General features: G+C 40.9%; 1 protein-coding gene across 4 annotated transcripts in view; it reads left to right on the top strand.

The window, feature by feature from the left end:
* P4HA1 (prolyl 4-hydroxylase subunit alpha 1) overlaps positions 1–22,894 on the top strand; it is a 72,883-nt gene that overhangs the window by 33,701 nt on the left and 16,288 nt on the right. For 2 of the 4 annotated variants that reach the window (XM_040975933.1, XM_040975930.1), the window contains exons 6-10: positions 1,455–1,694; positions 3,422–3,618; positions 6,400–6,576; positions 9,844–9,914; positions 19,540–19,639. In XM_040975933.1, the coding sequence (XP_040831867.1) occupies positions 1,455–1,694; positions 3,422–3,618; positions 6,400–6,576; positions 9,844–9,914; positions 19,540–19,639 (785 nt within the window). Of the gene's footprint in view, positions 1–1,454; positions 1,695–3,421; positions 3,619–6,399; positions 6,577–8,800; positions 8,872–9,843; positions 9,915–19,539; positions 19,640–22,894 lie in introns of all 4 variants that reach the window. The other 2 variants (XM_040975931.1, XM_040975932.1) reach the window with 1 other exon arrangement.

Raw genomic sequence — 22,894 nt, 5'->3', positions numbered from 1 at the left:
TACTCCAGACCCATGGGCAAATATTATGAAGGTAAAAAAGATGCTGCCAAATGTATGACCCTGAAAAACATACAAATGAAAAGCCACAGATCATATATTGTATGATTTCCTCCACATGAAATGTCCAGAATCAGCAAATGTGTAGAGATAGAAAGTAGATGAGTGTTTAGTTCTGGGGGATAAAAGGGAGCAGTGACTGGTGAAGTTTTCAGGGTTCCTTGTTGGCCTGTTGAACATGTTCTGAGTTTCGATCACGGTGTTAATCACACAACTTTGTAAATATGAGAGTTGTTTTCAATGGAAAATTCATTTTTTAAGATTGATTTATTTTTATTGGAAAGGCAGATATGCAGGGAGGAGAGACAGGAAGATCCTCCATCTGCTGTGGCCACAATGGCTGGAGCTGAGCTGATCCAAAGCCAGGAGCCAGAAGCTTCTTTCCGGTCTCCCACGCAGGTGCAGGGTCCCAAGGCACTGAGTGGTCCTTGACTTATTTCCCAGGTCACAAGCAGGAAGCTGGATGGGAAGTGGATTATCCAGGACATGAACCAGTGCCCATGTGGGATCCCAGCACATGCAAGGCGAGGACTTGAGTCACTAGGCTACCATGCCGAGCCCCATATCTTTCAATACAGTTTCCCTGAAGTCCTACATCATACATTTATTTTTATTTGAAAGAGACAGACCTCCCACCCACCGGTCCAGTCTCCATATGCCTGTAACAGCTGAGGCTGGATCAGGCCAAAGGCAGGAATGAGGAACTCATTCCAGATCTCCCATGTGAGTGTCAGGTACCCAACCATTTCAACCACTGCTGCTGCTTCCCGGGGTGCTTACGCGCAGGAAGTCGAAATCGAGAGTGCAACAGGATCTGAATTTGAAGCCAGGCATGTTGATATGGGCTAGAGGAGTCACAAGCAGTGTCTTTAACTGCTATGCCAGATGCCTGCCCTTTCATTAACTTTTTGAAATCCTCTGATATACTAACAGGTATTATGATTTTTAAATGAAGTTTATGGTATTCAAAATAAGTATCATAAAAACCTTTTAAAGACAGAAGGAGAGAAGGGAAGGAAGAATGACAGTGGCTGACAGGTTTTTCTGTTTTCATTTACATCTGGTTCTTGTGCATATGCGTGGTTAGGAGTAAGATACAGCTATCTCCTGGGGTAATTTCTGCTGTTACACTAGAGTGCATTTCTTCGTTAATGATGGGTATGTTGGCTGGTCATTTAAGTCTTGGGGTCTCCAGGTTCCGTGTCCTATATTAACAGCCATGTGATTCTTGTCATGCTGCATTACTTTGTGGAGTATTTGTTTTTGAAGTTAGATATTTTTTGCGTTTTCATTCCTCAGAAAATTGCTGTGAAGGTAAAATGTAAGAGTACTTGGAAGGCTGAGTAAATGCACAGCAGGGGTAAGATTCCTCAAGTTCTCTGTGTTCTCTTTGCTAGGTGTAAGACACAAAGCTTTTCTAACAGCTGAGGACTGTTTTGAGTTGGGCAAAGTGGCCTACACAGAAGCCGATTATTATCACACAGAGCTGTGGATGGAGCAGGCACTGAAGCAGCTGGAGGACGGCGAGGTCTCCACCATTGATAAAGTCTCTGTTCTAGATTATTTGAGCTACGCAGTGTACCAGCAAGGAGATCTGGATAAGGCACTTGCGCTGACAAAGAAGCTTTTGGAACTAGGTAGGTTATCTGAGTCAAATTTAAGGTTATAATTCTGTTTAGGACATCTATTTACCGTACCCAACTTATCCATCTGTGCACTCATCCATCTTTGGTACTTTTTATGCACCTTACCTGTCAGGCATACTTGTTCTTCTCTTTGATTGTTTTCAGAGTAAATAACTGATTTTCTAACCACAATACTGACTGCATTTTTCCATTCCTGGTTCGTCAGGAATTTTAAAGTTGGATGTAATTCAGCTGACTTTATCAAAAATGGTTACAATATTACCATGTTAAGTATTAACCAACTTCCTTTGAAGGATGTTTTTTGTTTTCAAATTTCATATTAAAATAAGTGATCTGAGATGAAAGGACTGAAAACATGTTTGTTGTGTTTAAAAGTACCAGAAAATTGTATCAGCTAATGAGGGTTTTGCCACTGGTACTTTGAACAGAGATATGCTGTTTAAGTATTGTCCAAGGACCCTGGGCATCAGAGCTATGAGATACTTCTTACAAATGGAGATTCTTTGATCTCTACCTAAGATCTGCTAAGCCATAATTTCTAGATATGGAGTCCAGTATCTACACAATAATAAATTTAGGTAACATTTGGATGTAGTGAAACTTTTTAAGAAAGTAATTAGAAATAGGAAACTACATTTTTTTGTTAGAAGAGTCAAACAGCTCATAAGAATCTGAAAATAAACTTCTGGTTAATGAGTTATTGTTTGAATTAGTAAATAGAAATACTAGTTCATACAGTTTTTTCTCTCGTTTTTATCCCTCCAGATTTAAAATGTAATTTTTACTCATTGTAAAATTTTTACCAAAACAGAGATGTCAGAATCATTCACAAGCCAGTTGCCCAAAGCTGGCCACAGAAATTTGTGTATTTATGGTATGTGCCTCCTCCCTGTCCACACGCATTTCCTTCCCTTTTTTAAAGTTAGGCTTATATTGTGTATCATAACATAGGCTGTCAGCAGTTTCTGAAGGACAAGAAATCTTTCACAATCTAGAAGCACTGGTTACTGCCACGGGTGATGTACCCACATGTGTTTCTACTTTTGTACATGTGTGTTGTGTGTATGTGGTTGGATTGACCATTTTTTTTTCTCCCAGATGGGCAGTGTGGTCTTTTCCCGTACTAAAAGATGGCTAAAAATTGTGACTAGCAATTCTGAGGCAGCTATGGATTATGGCTTATTTGGAAATTATATCTTAGATTCTCTTTCCCTGATTTAGAAATGTTGGGCGGAAATCTGCTTAGTTTTAGAATTCTTTAGTACACATTCTGCTTTTGTAGTGTATCTTTAGCAAAGGCTGATTTTGAAATATCTGTATCTTATCTTCCCCATGGAAGATACAAGTCCCCCCCAAAATCTTCCATTGCTTGAAATTAGTAGGACGGATAAGAATTTACAATTAATTTGACATCAAATTGAAAGTAATTCCTTGGTTTGATTAGTAGGTTCTCAAAATAGAAGCAGTAATTGCTACTTGAAATAAGTAGCTGTTATCTCCTGTTTATGTGTAGAGTGACTATATGCTCTGATTTACTTTGAACAGTATTAGTTTACAGGTGTTGCTTTGGTGTAATAATTTTTGTTAGCCATTTCATTCTTAAAAGTATCCTGATTTGGAAGATAACTTATGTGGCTCCCTATTTTCATACTACTGTATTTTGATTCTTAAACAACTGTAAACTTACCCATCGACATGCTTTCTTCCTCTGTACATAGATCCTGAACATCAGAGAGCTAACGGTAACTTAAAATATTTTGAGTATATAATGGCTAAAGAAAAAGATACAAATCAGTCTACTTCAGATGGCCAGTCTGATGAGAAAGTCGCGCCGAGGAGAAGAGGGGCTGCTGTGGATTACCTGCCCGAGAGACAGAAGTACGAGATGCTGTGCCGTGGGGAGGGTGTCAAAATGGTAAAGTGGAAAAGCTAATCGTGCGTGTGATTGTGCTTATGTATGTCTGCACACAGTTCGAGAGAGACCAGAGTTCTTCATATTTAAGGCTTTAGACTGAGAATTAGCATGGTTACATACAGTGCATGTCACATGAGTCATTGTCAGTATCACTCTTAATATGATCCATCCGTTAGTAAAATAGATTTGAAATAAGCTTATGAAACCATTATATGTATTTTTCATAGATCCTAAACAAGGGTGAAGAACTCAATATAGTTTTAGTGGTAATCTTATATTTAATACAAAACAGATTTGAGTAGTCTTATTTTCAGCTATCTTAAGTAGACCATCTTATGCAACATCATGAATTCTTTTACATTGTCGTGTTTTATCTCCCAATCTTAACAGATTGTTAGTGAATGTTTTTGTTAAAGTACTACTCAACATGCAGAAAGGGTTTCAACAGATTTTGATATTCTTTAAATATCAAAATGTACCCATAATAATCCCTTTGTTTATTACAAATTTATAGTGACATATGTAGTACCAGTTCCTCTGGATTTTAATAGATAGTAGACCAAAATCATAAACGCTACTTATCTGAGGAGCATTTGATCGACACACCTGACTGTTTAACCTCGGGACTTCTCAGAGCCTTTTTATGTTGACATGATATGCATTGTTTCCAAGAATTAATTTGTCATGGGACCTTTATTCCAAAGATTTATTTGTTTCAAAGGCAGAGTTAGAGAAAGAAGGAAAGAAGGGGGAAAAAAGGCGGGGGTGGGGGAGGGAGGGTAGACAGATGATTGATCCATTGGCTCCCAGCGGATGTGAATGGAATTGGCTGCATCAGCTAGGGCTGCGCCAGCCCAAGTCAGGAGGCTTGAACTTCTTCCCCTGATCTGCCATGGGGGCAGCAGTCCCAGCCTATGGATCAACTTTTGCTCCCTTCCTAGGCTTCATTAGCAAGGAGTTGGATTGAAAGTGTAATAACAGCTAGGTCTTGAGCCAGTGCCATATGGAATGCTGGTGTCACAGGTGGTGCTTAATCCATGACACCCCGGCAAATAGAGGCTGTAAGGAACTATAATACCACTGTCATACACTAAAAGATTCTAAAAGTTCCATAATAGCATCAAATACCTACTTAACAGTCAGATTTGCAACAGTGAATATTTTTGTTGTCCTGTTAACTCTTAACAATTAGAGTGGAATGGAGCATGGGCACTAATCAGAGCCAGTTTACCAGTTTGTTGAAGTTGCACATGTGTTGGCACTGCCCAAGATCACAGGAGTGTACTTTTTTCAGAATAGTTACATCAGTCTCATCATTATATAAAAGATTTGATATAAAGCCTTGAATTTGAAGTACATTCAGAATAAGCAAGAATTATTTGTCTTAGTATATTATTTAAGAATTAAAACTCTTGTTTTCCTGCTTTATGTATGACATATTTGTTTAATCAAGAGAATGCTCAGAAGCGAAGTAACATGTTTCATTAATACAGTAGCTTGGTGATGAAAAGGCACATTTCTGGGCCAACATGGTGGTGTAGAAGGCTTTGATATCAGCATCTCATTTGGGCATTGATTCAAGTCATAGCTGCTCTGCTTCCAAACCCAGCTGCCTGTTTATGGCTTGGGGTGGTGGCAGAGGATGGATCAAGTTCTCGGGCCCCTAAACCCACATGAGACCCAGAGGAAGCCCCTGACTCTATCAGTTCAACTCTGGCTGATGCTGATGCGGCCATTTGGGGAGTGAATCAGTAGATGGAAGATGGTTCTCTCTGTCTCTCCTACTCTCTGTAAATCTGTCTTTCCAATACTAATAAATAAATGTTTTTTAAAAAACCTTTCTGGAAAAAAATGTGTTTGTCTTCCTGACTATTCTATCTTTATACCCTCAAAGAAAGCACATTATTCCTTTGACAACTTTTTATTATTTTTTTTATTTAAAGATTTATTTTTTATTATTTTTTTTTTTATTGGAAAGGCGGATATACAGAGAGGACAGACAGGAAGATCTTCCGTCCAATGATTCACTCCCCAAGTGAGTGCAATGGCTGATGCTATGCCGATCCGAAGCCAGGAGCCTCTTCCGGGTCTCCCACACGGGTGCAGGGTCCCAAAGCCTTGGGCTGTCCTTGACTGCTTTCCCAGGCCACAAGCAGGGAGCTGGAAGGAAAGCGGGGCTGTCGGGATAGAACCGGCACCCATATGGGATCCCGGGCGTGCAAGGCGAGGACCTTAACCACTTGCGCCACTGCGCCGGGCCCCAACTTTTTCTCTTTTTAAGAGCTGTTCATTCTTTTGCTTTTAAAAACATCCCGCACTGCTGCAGTCCCCCCATGCCTGCCTGTTTGCTACAAGCGTTTAACTGCGAGCTACATAGGAAATCTGGTTTTGTTTTCCTTTTAAAAATGATGACTGGTTCCTTCTTAGTTTTTTTTGTTGTTGTTGGAGCAATGCCAAGTATTCATTTCATATTTTCACAAATATTTCATTGTCATAGTTTTTGGACTTTATAATGATGAGAAAAGGTTTAAAACAGAAACCTACTTTTTTTTTTTTTCAATTTAAGGTTTCTGCTCATCCCAGAGGTAATCATTAATAAAAATTTTAAAACAGAGGTACTGTTGGGTGGAGGTTATTTGCACAGTACTGCTTCTTTCATATATTCTTGAAGAGTTATCTCTACTTCTAATGTCATCTGCAAGAATGAATATTTCCTATTTGCGCAGGAATAGGTACTTAAAATATTAATACCCTATTGGTTTTATCATATTCTATTTTTAGACTCCTCGGCGACAGAAAAAGCTCTTTTGCCGCTACCATGATGGAAACCGGAATCCTAAATTTATCCTGGCTCCAGCCAAGCAGGAGGATGAGTGGGACAAGCCTCGTATTATTCGCTTCCATGATATTATTTCTGATGCAGAAATTGAAATTGTCAAAGATCTAGCAAAACCAAGGGTAAATAATCATTTTGTTTTTCTTCCCCTTCAATTTATAATGCATGTGTACTGATTTTTGCTTTGGAAAGTAATTGAAGTGGCAGCTGCTGTGACTAACACCACAGATACTCTTAATGCTATGCCGGTTTTTTGTTTTGTTTTTTTTTTCCAGTTGGTTGCCAAAACAAATAATATACTCTCCAACTAGTTTTAACAACTAATTTATGAAAAATATGGATGAGATTTTTATTCATACTTGGCAATTTTGTGCTTTACCATCTTTCTGAAAGACTTTTCAGTTTATTTTTCAGCCTTAATTCTAGAGACCAATAAAATAATTACCTTTTTTGCATTTTCTATATTTTATCCAAAAGGTACTTAGAAGTATTTTTATTCTTTTTTAGGCACATTATTATTAGGAAAATAAAATTAGAATGGGCGTGATACTAATCTGAAATAGTGACATCAATAGTTTTCTGTTTGCCTCACAGTAAAACAAAACAAAACATAAAATCTTTGTGTTTAGCCCAGGACTATAAACTTGAGGGTTTAGCAAGGAAACTCTAACATCGTGAGAGTGGGCAAGATTAGCCTTCCCGCTCCTGCCTGTTTTCCCATCGGCGTGTTATTAAACCTCTTGGGTCTTCATGATAGTAAAATAGAAACTATGTCACTTGCATAAAAACACTCGTGAATGAATGCTCAGCATGTTTTTATTTTCTGTTGCACAGTTCTTGGCAAAATGTGTTCTATAACAGTCAAGTTAGTAAAGACTCCTTAGGCTCTGTAGGCCATACGGTGTCTGTCATAGCTTACTCTGACATTTTAGTGCAAAAACAGCCAAAGAAAATATGAAAATGAAAGTGATTATATTCCAGCAAATTTCGTTTTTAAAAAAGATTTGTTTATTTTTATTAGAAAGTCAGATATACAGAGAGGAAAGACAGAGAGGAAGATCTTCTGTGTAATGATTCACTCCCCAAGGGGCCACAGCAGCTGGCACTGAGCCAACCTGAAGCCAGGAGCCAGGAGCCTCTTGTGGGTCTCCATGTGGTGTCAGGGTCCCAAGGCTTTGGTTCGTCCTGGACGGCCTTCCCAGGCCCCATGCAGGGACCTGGATGGGAGCCGCTGGGATACGAAGTGGCGCCCATATAGGATCCTGGGTGTGCAGGGCTAGGACTGGCTGCTAGGCTACCATGCCGGGCCCAGTAAATTTCATTTTTAAGGCAGCTGAACTCAGCCTGTGAATTTGTTCACCTTTGTTATATCCTAAAGGTTCAAATTATCTGGATTTCTGTGTTGTAAAATGAACTTAAAAATTTTCAAGTTTTACTACTTCACCAATTTGTTTCCAAATTTTTTTTAAACCAAAGAAGTATTACAAATCAATACATTAGTACTAATATATCAGAGTGCTCTCCAATGTGGGTTTTTCTAAATCTGCCAAGCTAAATGCTGCATATAATTACATGATACTGTGAGATTCTCCTTTGGATTTTATTTTGGTCCTTTATCTGTGGTCAGTAAACCTGTCAACCACAATGTCCTAGTAGACTGTTCAGTTAGAATTGTTTACCTCGGAGTTAGGGATGAGTTCTTTGGTCTCTGGTCTGAAGTCCCTGCCCTTGAAGGCGAGTCCTCAGTTGGACTGTATCTGGTCAGTAAAGTCGTGATAATAAAATTTCATACTCTTGTTAACCTCAAAATCATCCTCCTCCCCCTTTTCTTTGATTTGTCATTATCTTGGCTGTCATCTTTGTCATTTTTTTTGTCATTGTTTTTTAATGAGTTCTTTTCATGTGCCTCTGTGCTCATTCCAAGATTTTTTTACTATATATCTCACTGAGTGGCTATGCTGATGGAAGATTGCCTTGAAATGAATTTTATACAATATTAACTTTTACAAAGAGTTCCATCACTAAAAAAAAAAATTATTGTAGCCATAGATCAGGTTTAAACAGGTTTTTTTCTTCACTTTTATATCTTCTAATCATTGAAAAATTTTCATTTCAAATCTCTTGTTTATGGATCTTTCATCCATGTTATGCAGAATAATTGTTGGAAAATAAAAAATCTGAAAAACCAGCTGGCTTTCCAGGCTCAACACAAGGTGACTGGAAGTGTATGGAGTTATTTTCTCTTTCCCTTTTCCTGTGTAAAAAATCCCAGAATTCTGACTGGTTGGATAAATGTGATTCATTTTTTGTCTTGTAATGCAACTATTTTGATGGTTGGCTTCACAGCTGAGGCGAGCCACCATTTCAAATCCAATAACAGGAGACTTGGAGACGGTACATTACAGAATTAGTAAAAGGTAAGAGATGTGTAAGCTGCATATTTTGACCTCTAATAAGTGTTTTATACACCTTACAGGAATTAATAGTCACGTAGGGAAATAGGTCATTTTCAGGCTCCAGCTCAAGTCGTCACTTGCATAAACACAGGATAAGGCATGGATGAACTTTGTGTCTCACAGGTCTTTCTCTTTAACTAGAAGTTTTGTCTTTAATTATAATTGGTCTCTTATTTTTGGAGAATTAATATGCTCAGTATCTTCCTTCAGATCAAGTATTGAACATCCCCAAAATAGCCTCACGTAGTTTCCTTTGGCCCTTTTGTAGCCACAGGGGAAAGTAATAAAAAGGAGACTGGTGAATCTGGGAGTGGCCCAATGCCCATGGCTCATGTCCCTAACTGTAATTATTCACAGCAGCTTTCGTGCTGATTGTGCTGGCGTTTGTTTGTGTTATAAAATAGTGTTCTGGAATAATCTATAAAATTTCTTTTAAAAAAAGCTTACTCAGAAATTGCAATGGAAACAAAATTGTGCTTCTGAGCTCTGTCTCCTAAAAATTGCTTGTGAACTTTAAATTTGCCAGGATGACCAAAAGATTGTTTCCTCTCCAAGAGAGGATTAAAATATGAATTGAAACAGAGCACTGATTTTTCTTCCCCAAAATATGTGAAGAACATGAAACTTCTAGGTCTGTGAAAGCACCTGGGAAACTCATTGCTGCCAATCATTTTTATAAAGCTTCAAATGATATTTAAAAAAAGTGAAAGGACAATAAAACTATAAAATCTGTTAACCCATTTTTCTCTTGATTTGGAAGTGGCTATTAATGCCATCCCTCTCCACATTTTACGGATGTGAAACCATTTCTATCCTGACCAATCTGAACCCTTCCAATCACCTGTGGCTTGGCAACACAAAACCACCAAAAACCCAAATTGCCTGCTACTAGAGTAAGTCCTTGTCCTTTCTCTTTTTTTTTTTTTTTCGTAGCTAAGCCGAGCTACAGTACATGACCCTGAGACTGGAAAATTGACCACAGCACAGTACAGAGTATCTAAGAGGTAAGGGAGCAATGCAGAGAATTCTAGAAATAATCGAACTATTTTCTTTCTTGAGAATCTGGTTTTTACAAAGCTCATGATACGGGGTCTAAGAGCAAGGCTGTTAGGCATAGCTATTTGATAATACCCGTGAATTTTCTTGACAGACTAATGAACAGATGGTATGAATCAATTGATAGAGGTTTTTAAATTATCTTATTAGATTATGAAGTGGCTGGTCAGGTTCCCCAGCTGTAACTGATAAGTGATATATTATATTGAATTAGGAAGAGTTCCAAGTATTCTTTGTAAAACGAGGCCTAATTTGGACCTTGTTGTGAAAAGCAGTTTCTGAATCCCTGGGTCACCCTCTAGGTGTAGGTATGGAAAAAGTAAATGGTTTGAATGATTACACAAAATATTTGTAAACCAATCAAATATTTGTAAACCTTTGTTTTAAGGATAATCTAAATGAGTTTTAGGTATATCAATTGGAACTCTCTAACGTAACTCGTTTTTCATTTCTTTATTAATGTGAAGAATGTTTCTTAGAAATATCATTGTGCTGAATTCTCTCATTCTAACAATAAGTAATATTTACCCATAGTAACAGTCACCAGAGTAACAGTCAGCCCCATCCATCTCATTCAGATGTCTTAATGTATCTACATAGTGTACTGCATAATGATTGTTTAGTGAGTGTTACTTGGAGTAAAGTATAAAAACAGTTATGGTGGTTAGAGGAAAGCTGCTTTGTCAATTACAAATAGAGAAGTATAATGTGCTGAGTGAAGGGTGTTCAGCTGCAATCATGTGTCATTTTTAAAGGGGTGGGGCACATCTGGCCTGCTGGCAGTGGCAGAATCATGTGGTCTGTCCCTGCCAAAGCAGCTGCAGGTGGAGACCTGGAATTCAGCAAGTCTGTAGCAGGTTGACTTTAAAGTAAATACTTAGGTGTTTCCCATGCATGATGTTATAAATACCCATGTGGCCTTCGAAGGAAGGAAATTCTCCTGCCCCGCTTTGCCGCTTGGTCTCTCTGCCTCAGCATTGTCAGCACTTGAAGTCAGGTAGTCATTATTGTGGGATGCTGCCCCGAGCTTTGAGTTGTTAGTGTTGTCTCTGGCACCCACTAGGTAGCTGTTGCACTCTTTCTCCAATTAGGACAGTTGAAAATGCTTCTAGACATGGCTAAATGTCTCTCTCTAGCCAAAATCCTTGCTCCTACCCACAGGGACTCCGTCTCTCCAAGAGGGAAAAAGCACGAAGTAAAATTTGCAGTATTAATATTTTAAAATATTTATTTGAAAGGTGGAGCTAGAGAAGGAGAGATAGGGATGCTAGTTCAAGTCCTGGCTACTCTACTTCCTGTCTAGCTCCCTGCTTGTGGCTTGGGAAGGTAGTAGAGAATAATTGAAGTCCTTGAACGCCTACACCTACGTTGGAAATCCAGAAAAAGCTCCTGGCTTTGGATAGGCTCAGCTCAGGCTGTTTGGGTAGTGAACCAGCAGATGGAAATTTCTTACTCTGTTTTTCCTCCTCTCTGTAAATCTTTAAAAAATAAATAAAAATAAATATTATTATTTTTTTCTTTTTTTGAGCTTGAGTTTCCATTCACTGGTTGCCTGCCCAAATTGTAGGAATGGACCTGGTTGGAGCTGGGAGCTGGGCACTCAGAGTGGTGGTATGTAGGGGTGGGCCTGGTCGGAGCTGGGAAGTCTGTCTAGGTGGGTGGTAGGGATGGTAAGGATTCAGTCACCGAGCCATCACCTGCTGTGTCTAAGGGTGGACACTCATGGGAGCTGGAGTCTGGCACAAAACTCGGACTTTGACTCAGGCACTCACCAAGGGGATGTCGATGGCCCAACCAGTGCTTTAACAGTTGTGCCAAATGCTTGCTGCACAACCCACGTTATTTTTAATTTATATTATTTTATTTGAAAGGCAGAGACAATGATGTATCTGCTGGTTCATTCCTCCAGTGGCTGTTGTGGTTGGGATTTGGCCGTGCCCATACCAGGAGCTCAGAACTCCCATGTGGGTGGCAGAGATCCAAGGACTTGAGGCATCACCTGCTAACTTTTAGGGTGTTCCTCAGCAGGAAGTATGATCTTAAGAGGAGGAGCCAAGACTCAAACTCAGTCCAGCATGGGGTGTGGACATTCCAAGCTATACAGTCTCTCTATCAGTCAATCCTTCTCTCTGACTGACTGACTGACTGACTGATTGATTTGAAAGGCAATTACAAAGGGAAATACAGAGAGATTGTCCATCCTCTGGTTTACTCCCCAAATGAGTACAATGGCCAGATATAGACCAGGTTGAAGCTAGGAGCCAGGAGCTTCTTCTCAAGATCCCATGTGGATTCAGGGGCCTGAGCACTTGACCATCTTTTGCTGAGTTCCTGGGCACATTAGCAGGGAGTTGGATTGGAAGTAGAGCAGCTGGGATATGAAGCAGCACTCTATACGGAATGCTATTATTGCAGGCGGTGGCTTAGTCCACTATGCTCAGCGCCAGCTCCTAGCAGCCTCAGCTCCCAACCCCCAGCATCTTAACTCCTGCACGAAGTGTCATCCCTTGGTTCCCCGATGTGTTCTACTGCAGAGGAGGGTTCAGGATTCTTTCGTGGCCTACTGCAGAGGAGTTTAGCAGTCGCGAACTGTTAAACTTGTGATTCTTTCATGGCCTACTGTGGTGAGTTCAGCAGACCCTCCTGCTTTGTTGCCTCAGATGCTGAAGGACCACGTTTTGGGGTAGGGTGTCCTTAAATGAATCTGAAGACATGAAGAAAATTCAAATTGGCTGTAATCATAAGAGTAATTAAGCTTAAGTAATACTAGTAGATGGAGAGGATTTCCCAATTTAAATCAGTGTGTTTTAAGACATGATTTGTATTACTCTTCTGTTGAACTAAAGAATCTTCACATTTATAAAAGTGAAACTTGAAAAAAAGACATGGGGTCAAGAACTGAGGCTCAGCAAGATGCCACCTGTGACACTCATCTCACTTGTACTCAAGTTTGAGTCCCAGCTGCTCCTCTTTCTAATCCACCTCCCTGCTATTGCACCTGGGAAAGCGTCAGAAGATGGCCCAAGTGTCTGTGCACCTGCTGTCCAGTGGGGAGATCTGACTAGAGTTCCCAGTGTCCAGCTCAGCCCTGGCTCTTGCAGCTATCTGAGGAGTGAACTAGCAGGGAAGATCTTTCCCTGTCTCTGTAACTCATTCAAATCTTTTAAGAAAAAGACATGCTGTCATATATTTGGGCAAAAGTTATTGCATAATTTTATGTTTTTTTTTAAGATTTATTTTATTTTTATTGGAAAGGCGGATATACAGAGAGGAGAGACAGAGAGGAAGATCTTTCATCTGATGATTCACTCCCCAAGTGAACACAACGGCCGATGCTATGCCAATCTGAAGCCAGGAGCCTCTTCCGGGCCAACCTTGACTGCTTTCCCAGGCCACAGGCAGGGAGCCGGATGGGAAGCGGGGCCCCGGGATTAGAACCGGCGCCCATGTGATTTTATATGTTTTTTAAAAATTTTTTTTAAGATTTATTTTTAAAAAAAATTTTTTTAAAGATTTATTTTTTATTATTTTTCATTGGACAGGCGGATAAACAGAGAGGAGAGACAGAGAGGAAGATCTTCCGTCCTATGATTCACTCCCCAAGTGAGCCTCTTCCAGGTCTCCCACGCAGGTGCAGGGTCCCGGAGCTTTGAGCCGTCCTCGACTGCTTTCCCGGGCCACAAGCAAGGAGCTGGATGGGAAGCGGGGCCGCCGGGATTAGAACCGGCGCCCATATGGGATCCTGGGCGTGCAAGGCAAGGACCTTAACCATTGCGCCACCGTGCCAGGACTGTCATATAGTTTGTGGATTCCCAAGATTTGGCTGCCTTTAGGAAGCATGATAAAATGAAATTTAATGAATTCAGTGTGTTAGAAGACTTTTGGGGAAATTTTGTATGTATAAATCCTAGAAGAAATATTCATACCAGAGTCATTGTGGCTCTTGCCAGCAAGTCAAAATGTTTTGGAAAGTAATCTCCAAACATTGTTCCCCCCTCACAAACTAAATATTTTTAAAACATTGCAAACTTACTTTGAAGGTAGCCTTCTGCAGCTCTGAAAGGCAATTTCTTTTTTTTTTTTTTTTTTTTTTTTTATTATTTTCTCATTGGAAAGGCAGATATACAGAGAGGAGAGACAGAGAGGAAGATCTTCCATCCAATGATTCACTCCCCAAGTGAGCACAACGGTCGATGCTATGACGATCTGAAGCCAGGAGCCTCTTCCAGGCCTCCCACGCGGGTGCAGAGTCCCAAGGCTTTGGGCCGTCCTCTGCTGCTTTCCCAGGCCACAGGCAGGGAGCTGGATGGGAAGCGGGGCTGCCGGGATTAGAACCGGCGCCCATATGGGATCCCGGGCGTGCAAGGTGAGGACCTTAACCACTTGCGCCACCGCGCCGGGGCCCCCTGAAAGGCAATTTCATTGAAATTTCAAGAAAGCCATGGTGATACTTAGTAAATGTCCTGTGTGGGTAATGCTATTGATAGGCGGTAGTCAGGCAGTGGAGACTGTGAGCAATGTTCCTTTGCTCTTGGTGGGCTGTACTGCATGTGTGTCTAACTTAGTGCAAAAGGAGTCCTGTAGCACTGTGACTTCAATATTTTCACTTCTAAGGAGATCTTTTTTTTTTGTTTGTTTTTACTTTAAAGGTTTATTTTTATTGGAAAGGCATAGAGGAGAGACAAGACAATCTTCCATCCACTGGGGTTCACTCTCCAAATGCCCACAGTGCTCAGAGCTGAGCTGACCCAGCGCCAGGAGCTCCCTTCAGGTCTCCCACACAGGTGCAGGGTCCCAAGGACTTGGGCTGTTCTCCCCTGCTTTTTCAAGCTACAAGCATGGGGCTGAATGGGAAGTGGAACAGCAAGGACATGAACTGGCACCCATATAAGATGCTGGCACTTGCAGGTGCAGGATTAGCCAATTCAGCTATTGCTTTGGCCTATTAAATTTATTGACAGGCAAATGTTACCCTTTTTTTTTTTTTAAGATTTATTTTGTTTGAATGTCAGAGCTACGTAGAGGGTACTTTAAGACATTCTTGGAAAATGAAATTAAAGGTTTTTGGAAGTTGTATGTATGTAGGGTTTTCATAAAGTTCATGGGCAGTGTGTATTAAGGTAAAGTACACATTAGATTTTAAGGTTTTTTTTAACACTAAAAATATGTCCATTTTCCATGAGTTTTTTGAAATACCTCTATACTTTATATTTTAACACATAAAAAGGTTTTGCTATTTTGAGGATGTAATAGCTATATTGAAACATTTCTTACCCGTCACTGCAAATAGTTTTGGAGACTGTTCAAAGTGTATTAAATGAATGTTATATTTTCCTATAGGAAATATAAGATACATTATAAGAAACAGGCACCTCAAAAGCAAAAGTATTAGAAAATATGTGTTTTGATTTCAGTTAATTTAATCCTCTTTGCTCTGGGACCATCTGTATTTTGGAAGTTTAGAAAGGGAATTTCAAACATCTGTGCTTTGAAAAATGCTTATATTGTCTTCAGTGGAAGCAAAAATTTTTTCTAGCATTCTGGCAAAGCAGAATTATGAATTTGTCAAAATATGTGCGGAAATCTTTTACCATTTGAAAAGAAAAACTAAAAAAATATGTATTCATGTTCCATCCTTTGGTGCTCCATGTCTGACTTTTCTGATGCTAAAACCAAGCAGGAGTGGGCGTTTAGCCTAGCAGGTGGAGCACCAAGGTTTGTTGCTCAGCGCCGACTCCTGCTTGCACTTTCTTGCTGTGCAAATCCTGGGCAGTAGGTGACTAGGTTCCTGCCACCTGCGGCGGAGAGTAGGGTTGAGTTCCTGACTCCGGGTCTCCTGACCAGGAGCCATCGTAGGTAAGAGGGATCTCTGTTTATCTGCCTCCTATTAGAAAAATGTAAAGATTTATTTATGCATTTGAAAGGCAGAGTTAGAGCAAGAGTGAGATAGAGTTCTTCCGCTGATTCACTCCTTAATGTCTGCAGTGGCCACACTTGGGCCAGGCAGAAGCTCGGGATTCATGAGCTTCTTCCAGGTTCAAGGCCCGAGTACTTGCGCCATCTTTCTCTCCTTTCCCAGGTACATTAGCAGGGAGCTGGATCAGAGATTCAGCAGAGTGGCACCTGTGTGGATGTTGCCCTGCCCACTATGCCACACAGTTGACCCCCTTCAAATAGAAGTTAGAAATAATAGTAGAGTAATAATAGAAACAATGGAGAGAAGTTAGAAATAACTTAACATTTTGCCAGAAGGTGGAATGTTATTAGTGAAGGAGCAATCCAATGAAAATTGGAAAATGCCGTTAGCTATAGTAGTGCAGTAGGGCTATGGGGAACACTGATAAGAGTCACTGTGGTTTAAAGTTTTATTAGAAAGGCAGAGTTTGAGAGGAGAAACAGACCCAGAAGGGAATTTCCATCTGCTGGTTCACTCCCCAAATGGCCGAATAACCAGGGCTGTGTGAGGCCAAAGTTAGGGTCTGGGAGTCCTATCTGTGTCTCCCACATGGGAACAGCGCCCCAAGCACATGAGTGCTTTGTGCATTAGCAGGTACTCAAGTCCATATGGGATGCTGGCTTTGGAGGCCATGGCTCCACCTGCGATGCCACAATGCCAGACCTCAAGAATAATTGTGGTGATGCGATGAGAGACTAAAATTAGATTAGAATTGGCTCAGAAATGAGGAGTGTGAGAGGAAGGTGACTTGAAGAGGAAGTAGAGATTAGCACCACAAGGGAGGTAATTGAGGGAAGGAATTTTAATTTTTATCCAGTAAAAGGAGAGACTTACAGCTAATTAAAAAGCTATGGGAAGAATTTCCTTTATGATTTATTTATTAAAAGGCATAGTTTCAGAAAGCTCTTCTGTGCACTGGTTTACTCCTCAGATGGTCATAGCGTCCAGGCCTGGCCTATGCTGAGCTCTATATGGGTGGCAGAGCCCAGTTTTTCAGCCAAGTTTTGCTGCTTTTCCTAGGCCATTAGCAGGGAGCTAGATCAGAAGTGGAGCAGCTAGGACATGCTCTGATACTCATATGGGATGTCAATGGGAAGAATTATCAAGAGGAGAAAGTTGGGGATGGTATTGTGGTGTAGTGTGTTAAACTGCTGCCAGCAGTGCCTGCATCTCCTATGGATAGCAGTTCAAGGCCCTATTCCACTTCCAGTCCAACTGCCTGGTAATGCACCTGGGAGTCAGTGGAGGATGGCTCATATGCTTGGGCCCCTGTACCCATGTAGGAGGCCTGGCAGAATCTCCTGACTCCTGGCTTTGGCCTGACACAGTCCTGGGCCATTGTTGCCACTTGGAGAGTGAACAGTGGATGGAAGAGATTTCTCTTTCTCTCTTGACTCTGTTATCTGTAGCTCTACCTTTCAAATAAATCTTTTGTTAAAAAAATTTATTTTTTACTTCAAAGTCAGAGTTACAAAAAGGGAGAGTGGGTAACGAGAGTGAGATCTTCAATGATGTTCCATCCACTGGTTCACTCCCCAGATGGCTGCAATGGCCAGAAGCGAGCTGGTCTGAAAACAGGAGCCAGGAGTTTCTTCCAGGTTTCCCATGTGGGTGCAGGGGCCCAAGGCCCTGCGCCATCCTCTGCTACTTTCTCAGGCTATAAATAGAGAGCAGGATTGGAAGTGGAGTAGCCTGGACTAGAACTGGTGCCCATATGGGATGTTGGCACTGCAGGAGAAGGATTAGCTTGCTGTACCCACTGTGCCAGGCACAAATAAAATATACCTTAAAAAAATAAATAAATGCAGAAGAGGAGAAAGTTGATTCTTTAGGAGTGTGAAGGGCTAATCGGCAAGTACGATCCCCGGGATGGCAGGACTTAATAGACCGTGGACAGAGGGTTACTCTTGGCTGGTGAAGAGAAGTACCAGCCTGCAGCAACTCGAGAAAACCGGGAGTGTGATGCACGCGCTGTCTGCTGAGTGCACGGCCCCTCCTGGGGGTTAGGCTTAGTGTAAACGAGGAGGAGGATCCATTGAAACTGAGAAACATCTGCCCTGTTTCACAACTCTCCCAGTAGATTGGGTGACAGTATAAAGTTGAAGGAGCAAATCATTCAGGATTGCGTCTGCCACACAGTTGAATATCGGGTTTTGGCAAGAACTGTTAAAGTCATGAGCCTGACAATCAAAGCTTAGTGAGAAAAATGAAGGTAGAAAAGGGCTGGTAGACTGGGGAAAAGCATTTACAAAAGAGTGCCCTTTTAAATTGAAATGTAGTTCCAATATAAACTACAATGTTTTGAAGATGTACTCATTTTTATTGCAAAGTGAGATATACAGAAAGAAGGAGAAACAGAGAGGAAGATCTTCCATCTACTGATTCACTCCCCAAGGGGCCCACGTCAACCAGAGCCGAGCCGATCTGAAGCCAGGAGCCAGGAGCCGCCTCCAGGTCTCCCACACAGGTGCAGGGTCCCAAGGCTTAGGGCCGTCCTCGACTGCTTTCCCAGGCCACAGGATTACCAGGTGGAGATGGGATCCTGGTGCATGCAAAGGAAGGACTTTAGCCACCAGGCTACCACACCAGGACCTAAGCCTTGATGCTAAAGCACATGTTTCAGTGAGTTTTAGTCTTCTCAGTTTTGCCACCATCACCACTAATTCTAGAACTTTTTGTCACCCCACAAAGATGTCCTGTACCCATTGTGAGCCATTCCTCATTGCCTGCTGACTCCATCACCTGGTCTCCACAGTTTATCTTATATAAACTATATAAACTATATCTTATATAGTTATTAGTTCCACTGTCCTATTTATTTCATGTAACATTTGGCCTTCATGTAACTTGTAATAACTTAAATAATATTTTTAAGGTTCTGTCTATGCTGTAGCATGTATCTGTGTTGCTTTTTGTGACATAATATTCCATTCTATGCATATTCCACGTTATATGTGTCTACTCCTGAGTTGATGTATATTTAGGTTTACATTTTGGGGTTCTTATTAATGCCTCTATGAACATTTCTGAACCAGTTTTTGTGTATGCACACAACTTAATTTCCCTTGGATATACCCCTGGAAATGGCACTGGTGCCTTGGTAATGCAAATTTTAGGGAAATTTTCTGAAGTGGGTGTGCCATAATATATTCTCACCAGTTATGTTGGAAGATTCCAGTCTCTTCACATCCTCACCAGCACTTGTATTTGTCCGTCTTTATTATAGCCACCTTAGTGGGTGTGTTTAAAAATTATTTTCCCTATAAAGTATTAGCATTATTTAGATCAGGCTGATGAGGCTGTGATTTTTAAACTAGTCAGTTCCTAAACCTTACTTAGAAGGCATGCCGATCTTTAGTTTTGTATGTGTTTCTAGAGTTTTTAGGAAATCTCAATATAGCAAACCATAAATGGGTTCCTTACATTAATTGGGCTGTTTTCATACAAACTCCATAGTAAATGAGGCTGGCTTTTCTTTTTTTTCTTTTGCCTTTCTGACCTCTAACTAGAATGTGATATCTATTAGAAAAAATGACAATATTCAGTAGTAAAAACCACAGCTGTGGCCTTCGTGTAATGAAGCACCAGTAAAACTAGTGTTTTCTTGTCATTCTCAGTGCCTGGCTTTCCGGCTATGAAGACCCTGTAGTATCTCGCATTAACATGAGAATACAGGATCTCACGGGCCTAGATGTTTCCACAGCTGAGGAATTACAGGTAAGTAATTCCTGATGGATCATGGATCACATTAGCTGCCAGGGCTCTTAACACTTCTCCAGAATTTTTTCCTTTTTAAAATTGAGGTATAATTAACATACCTTAGAATTAATCTTAGTTTTAAAATGTAGTGGTACAATTAGGAAAGCATCACCATAGTCTAATTCCAGACATTTTCTTTTTTCTTTTTTTTTAAGATTTATTTATTTTTATTGCAAAATCAAACAGGAGGACAGATAGAGAAGATCTTCCCTCCAGTGATTCACTCCACAAGGGGCCCAAAAAACCATAGCTGAGACAATCCAAAGGCAGGAATCGGGAGCCTTTTCCAGGTCTCCCACGTGGGTGCAGGGTCCCAAGGCTTTGGGCCATCCTTGACTGCTTTCCCGGGCCACAAGCAGGGAGCTGGATGGGAAGTGGAGCTGCCAGGATTAGAACTGATACCCATATGGGATCCCAGCATATTCAATGCATGGAATTTAGTCGCTAGGTCATTGCGCCGGGCTCTATTGCATTCTTTTTCATGGACAGGAGTACCTGGTTTAGTGGATGTCCACTTACTTATCTGTTCATCTGCTGATATATTTGAGTTTTCACATATTTGGCTTAGGCATAATTCTGCATTACACAGTTGCATGGTTTTACTTTTTTTTTAAGATTTATTTTTATTGGAAAGGTGGATATACAGAGGAGGAGAGACAGAGAGGAAGATCTTCTGTGCAGTGATTCACTTTCCAAGTGGCTGCAATGACTGGAGCTGTGCTCATCTGAAACCAGGAGCCCAGAGCCTCTTCTGGGTCTCCCACACGGATGCAGGGTCCCAAGGCTTTGGGCCATCCTTGACTGCTTTCCCAGGCCACAAGCAGGGAGCTGGATGGGAAGTGGGGCTGCTGGGATTGGAACCGGCGCCCATATGGGATTCTGGTGCGTGCAAGGCAAGAACTTTAGCTGCTAAAGTCGGGCCCACGTATGTGTTTTTATGTGAACAACATTTAAATTTCTCTTGAATAACTAGAACTACTTCATAAAGTCCATGAAAATTCACATTAACTTCTAATTTTATTTTCCTTGAATTTTCCAAAGTAGCCTTGTATATCTAGAAGTGGGATTGCTGTTTAGCATTTGTGGAACTACCAACTTTTTATCCGGTACCATCTTATGATCCAGTAGTATATATGAGGATTTCAGTTCCTTCACAGGCTTGTCAGTACTTAGTATGGCTCATTTTTAACATTGGAAAAGGCAGAGTTGGAGATCTTCCATGTAGTATTTGACTTCCCAAATAATCGAACTAGCTAGAGCAGGCTCTGCCCTGGGGACTCCCATGCAGGTGCAGGACCCAAGTCCTTGGGCCATTATCTACTGCCTTTTCCAGTTTCAGTGAGAGCTGGCAGGACTGGAACTGGCACACATGCAGTGCTGATGTCAGGCGGTGGTGTGACGCACTGCACCACATCACCTGCTCCAATACGTGTTTTTGTGTATTCTGTTTACTGCACCCTTAAAAAGCACACGAGTTACGATTTTTTTCTTTCATTCTTTGTCTTTTCACTTTCCTCATGGTGTTCTTTGTCACAAAACTTTTGCATTGTGATGAAGTCTGATTTGTTTTTGGTTGCTTGTAGTTTAACTAGTTAAGAAGACATTGCCTTGACCAAGCTCACTAAGATTTTATACTTGTGATTTGTTCTAAGAAGGTGGCTGTGATATTCAGGACTTTAATCCATTTTAACTTTTGCACATCATATGAAATGGGCTCACTATTGGGATAGCTGCTGAAGACCATTCTGCCTACTGAATTGTCCTGACAGTTATATGGAACTTATCTTGGGAGTTAAAAATATTGAGATTAAGTATATTGATATTATTTCTTCCTAAACACAAGAGTAGTTTAAGCAGAACTTTTCCTTTTATGTAACTTTGAGCCTCTTCCTTGTGCTTTGCGAATGGTCATCGTCTGTGGTTTAATGTCGTCAAGTGTCCGTGAGAGCTCTGAAGTGGACTGATCCAAGGCTTATCACTGGGAGTTAAGGAGGCAGCACAGCTGAGCAGGAGCTGAGAGACCACTGACAGTGGCCGGCTGACTGCAGGAGGTGATGTGGGCCACTCGTCATGGTGCTTAGTGGTTAGACATAATTTGTGGACTGAAGCAATAGAAAAGTGTATGCTTCATGCAGGTCCTCATAGTTAGTATCTCTTGGTAACCATGATTTGTACATATTATAAGAGTACAGAACAGAACTGCAGAACTGCCTATTTTTAAATTTCCTTAATTATGTTGTCTTTATTGTGTAGTAATCTACAATGTCCATGGAATTTATCTGATTATTTTTAAAAGTTCATGGGGGCTAGTGTTGTGGTGTAGCAGGTAATGCTGCTGCCTTTGACACTGGCATCCAACATGGGCACCAATTTGTTTTCTCAGCTTTTCCACTTCTGATCCCAGCTTCCTGTTAATGTCCTAGGAAAATCAGTGGAAGGTAGCTCAAGTATTTGGGTCCATGGCATCCACATTAGAGACCCAAGTGAAGGTGTTGGCTTTGGCCTGGTCCAGCCATGGCCATTGTGACCATCTGGGGTGTGTCAGCAGATGGAACATCTTGGTGTCTCTCTCTCTCTGTCTCTCTCACTCTGCACCAAATAAATGAAATAAAAATCTTGCAAAAAATTTATGTCTTTCTCTTTCTGATCTGTATTTGCTTTAACCTACCTGATCTTCACAAGGGCTTTGAGGCCAATAAATACAGTTTTATATACTAGTTTTATCCAGCACTGTCTGTGATATAAAATGTGAACTCTCCAGAGTGCTTGTACTGACTCACTTGGGCAGTGTGCAACACTGTCCTCCCATGTTGTAAGCCGAGTTCTCCTAGTGACATTGTTGCTTCATTTTGTCATCTTGTGATAAAGGGAACAGATTGAGGAAGGGTGTATTCTCATTTTACAAATAGGAACACTGACTTTGTACCAAGAGCCATAACATGTTACTGAGATCCGGAACTTAAGCTCTGACCAAGTGTTCCCCTTTCTTTTCTGGGTTGGTTTGTCCCCTCCCCTTCCCAGTCTCACATGAGGACATGCCCATAGCAAACTGACCCTAACAAGTCTTTCACGAGAAATAATTAAGTTGATGTGAATTTCTTTCCCAATTTTCATTAGCAGGGAAAAAAAAACGAGGATTTTGAAACTAACATATTGAAAATTCACTAGCATTTGGGAAGAATATTTTAAATTCCAGTGGAAAATATGTAGTGA

This window comes from Ochotona curzoniae, unplaced genomic scaffold, assembly GCF_017591425.1.
Source record: "Ochotona curzoniae isolate NIBS_2020 unplaced genomic scaffold, NIBS_Ocur_1.0 contig_2692, whole genome shotgun sequence".
Taxonomy (NCBI): Eukaryota; Metazoa; Chordata; class Mammalia; order Lagomorpha; family Ochotonidae; genus Ochotona; species Ochotona curzoniae.
The sequence above is the reverse complement of the archived record's forward strand: the minus strand, read 5'-3'. Positions and strand labels throughout refer to the sequence as shown.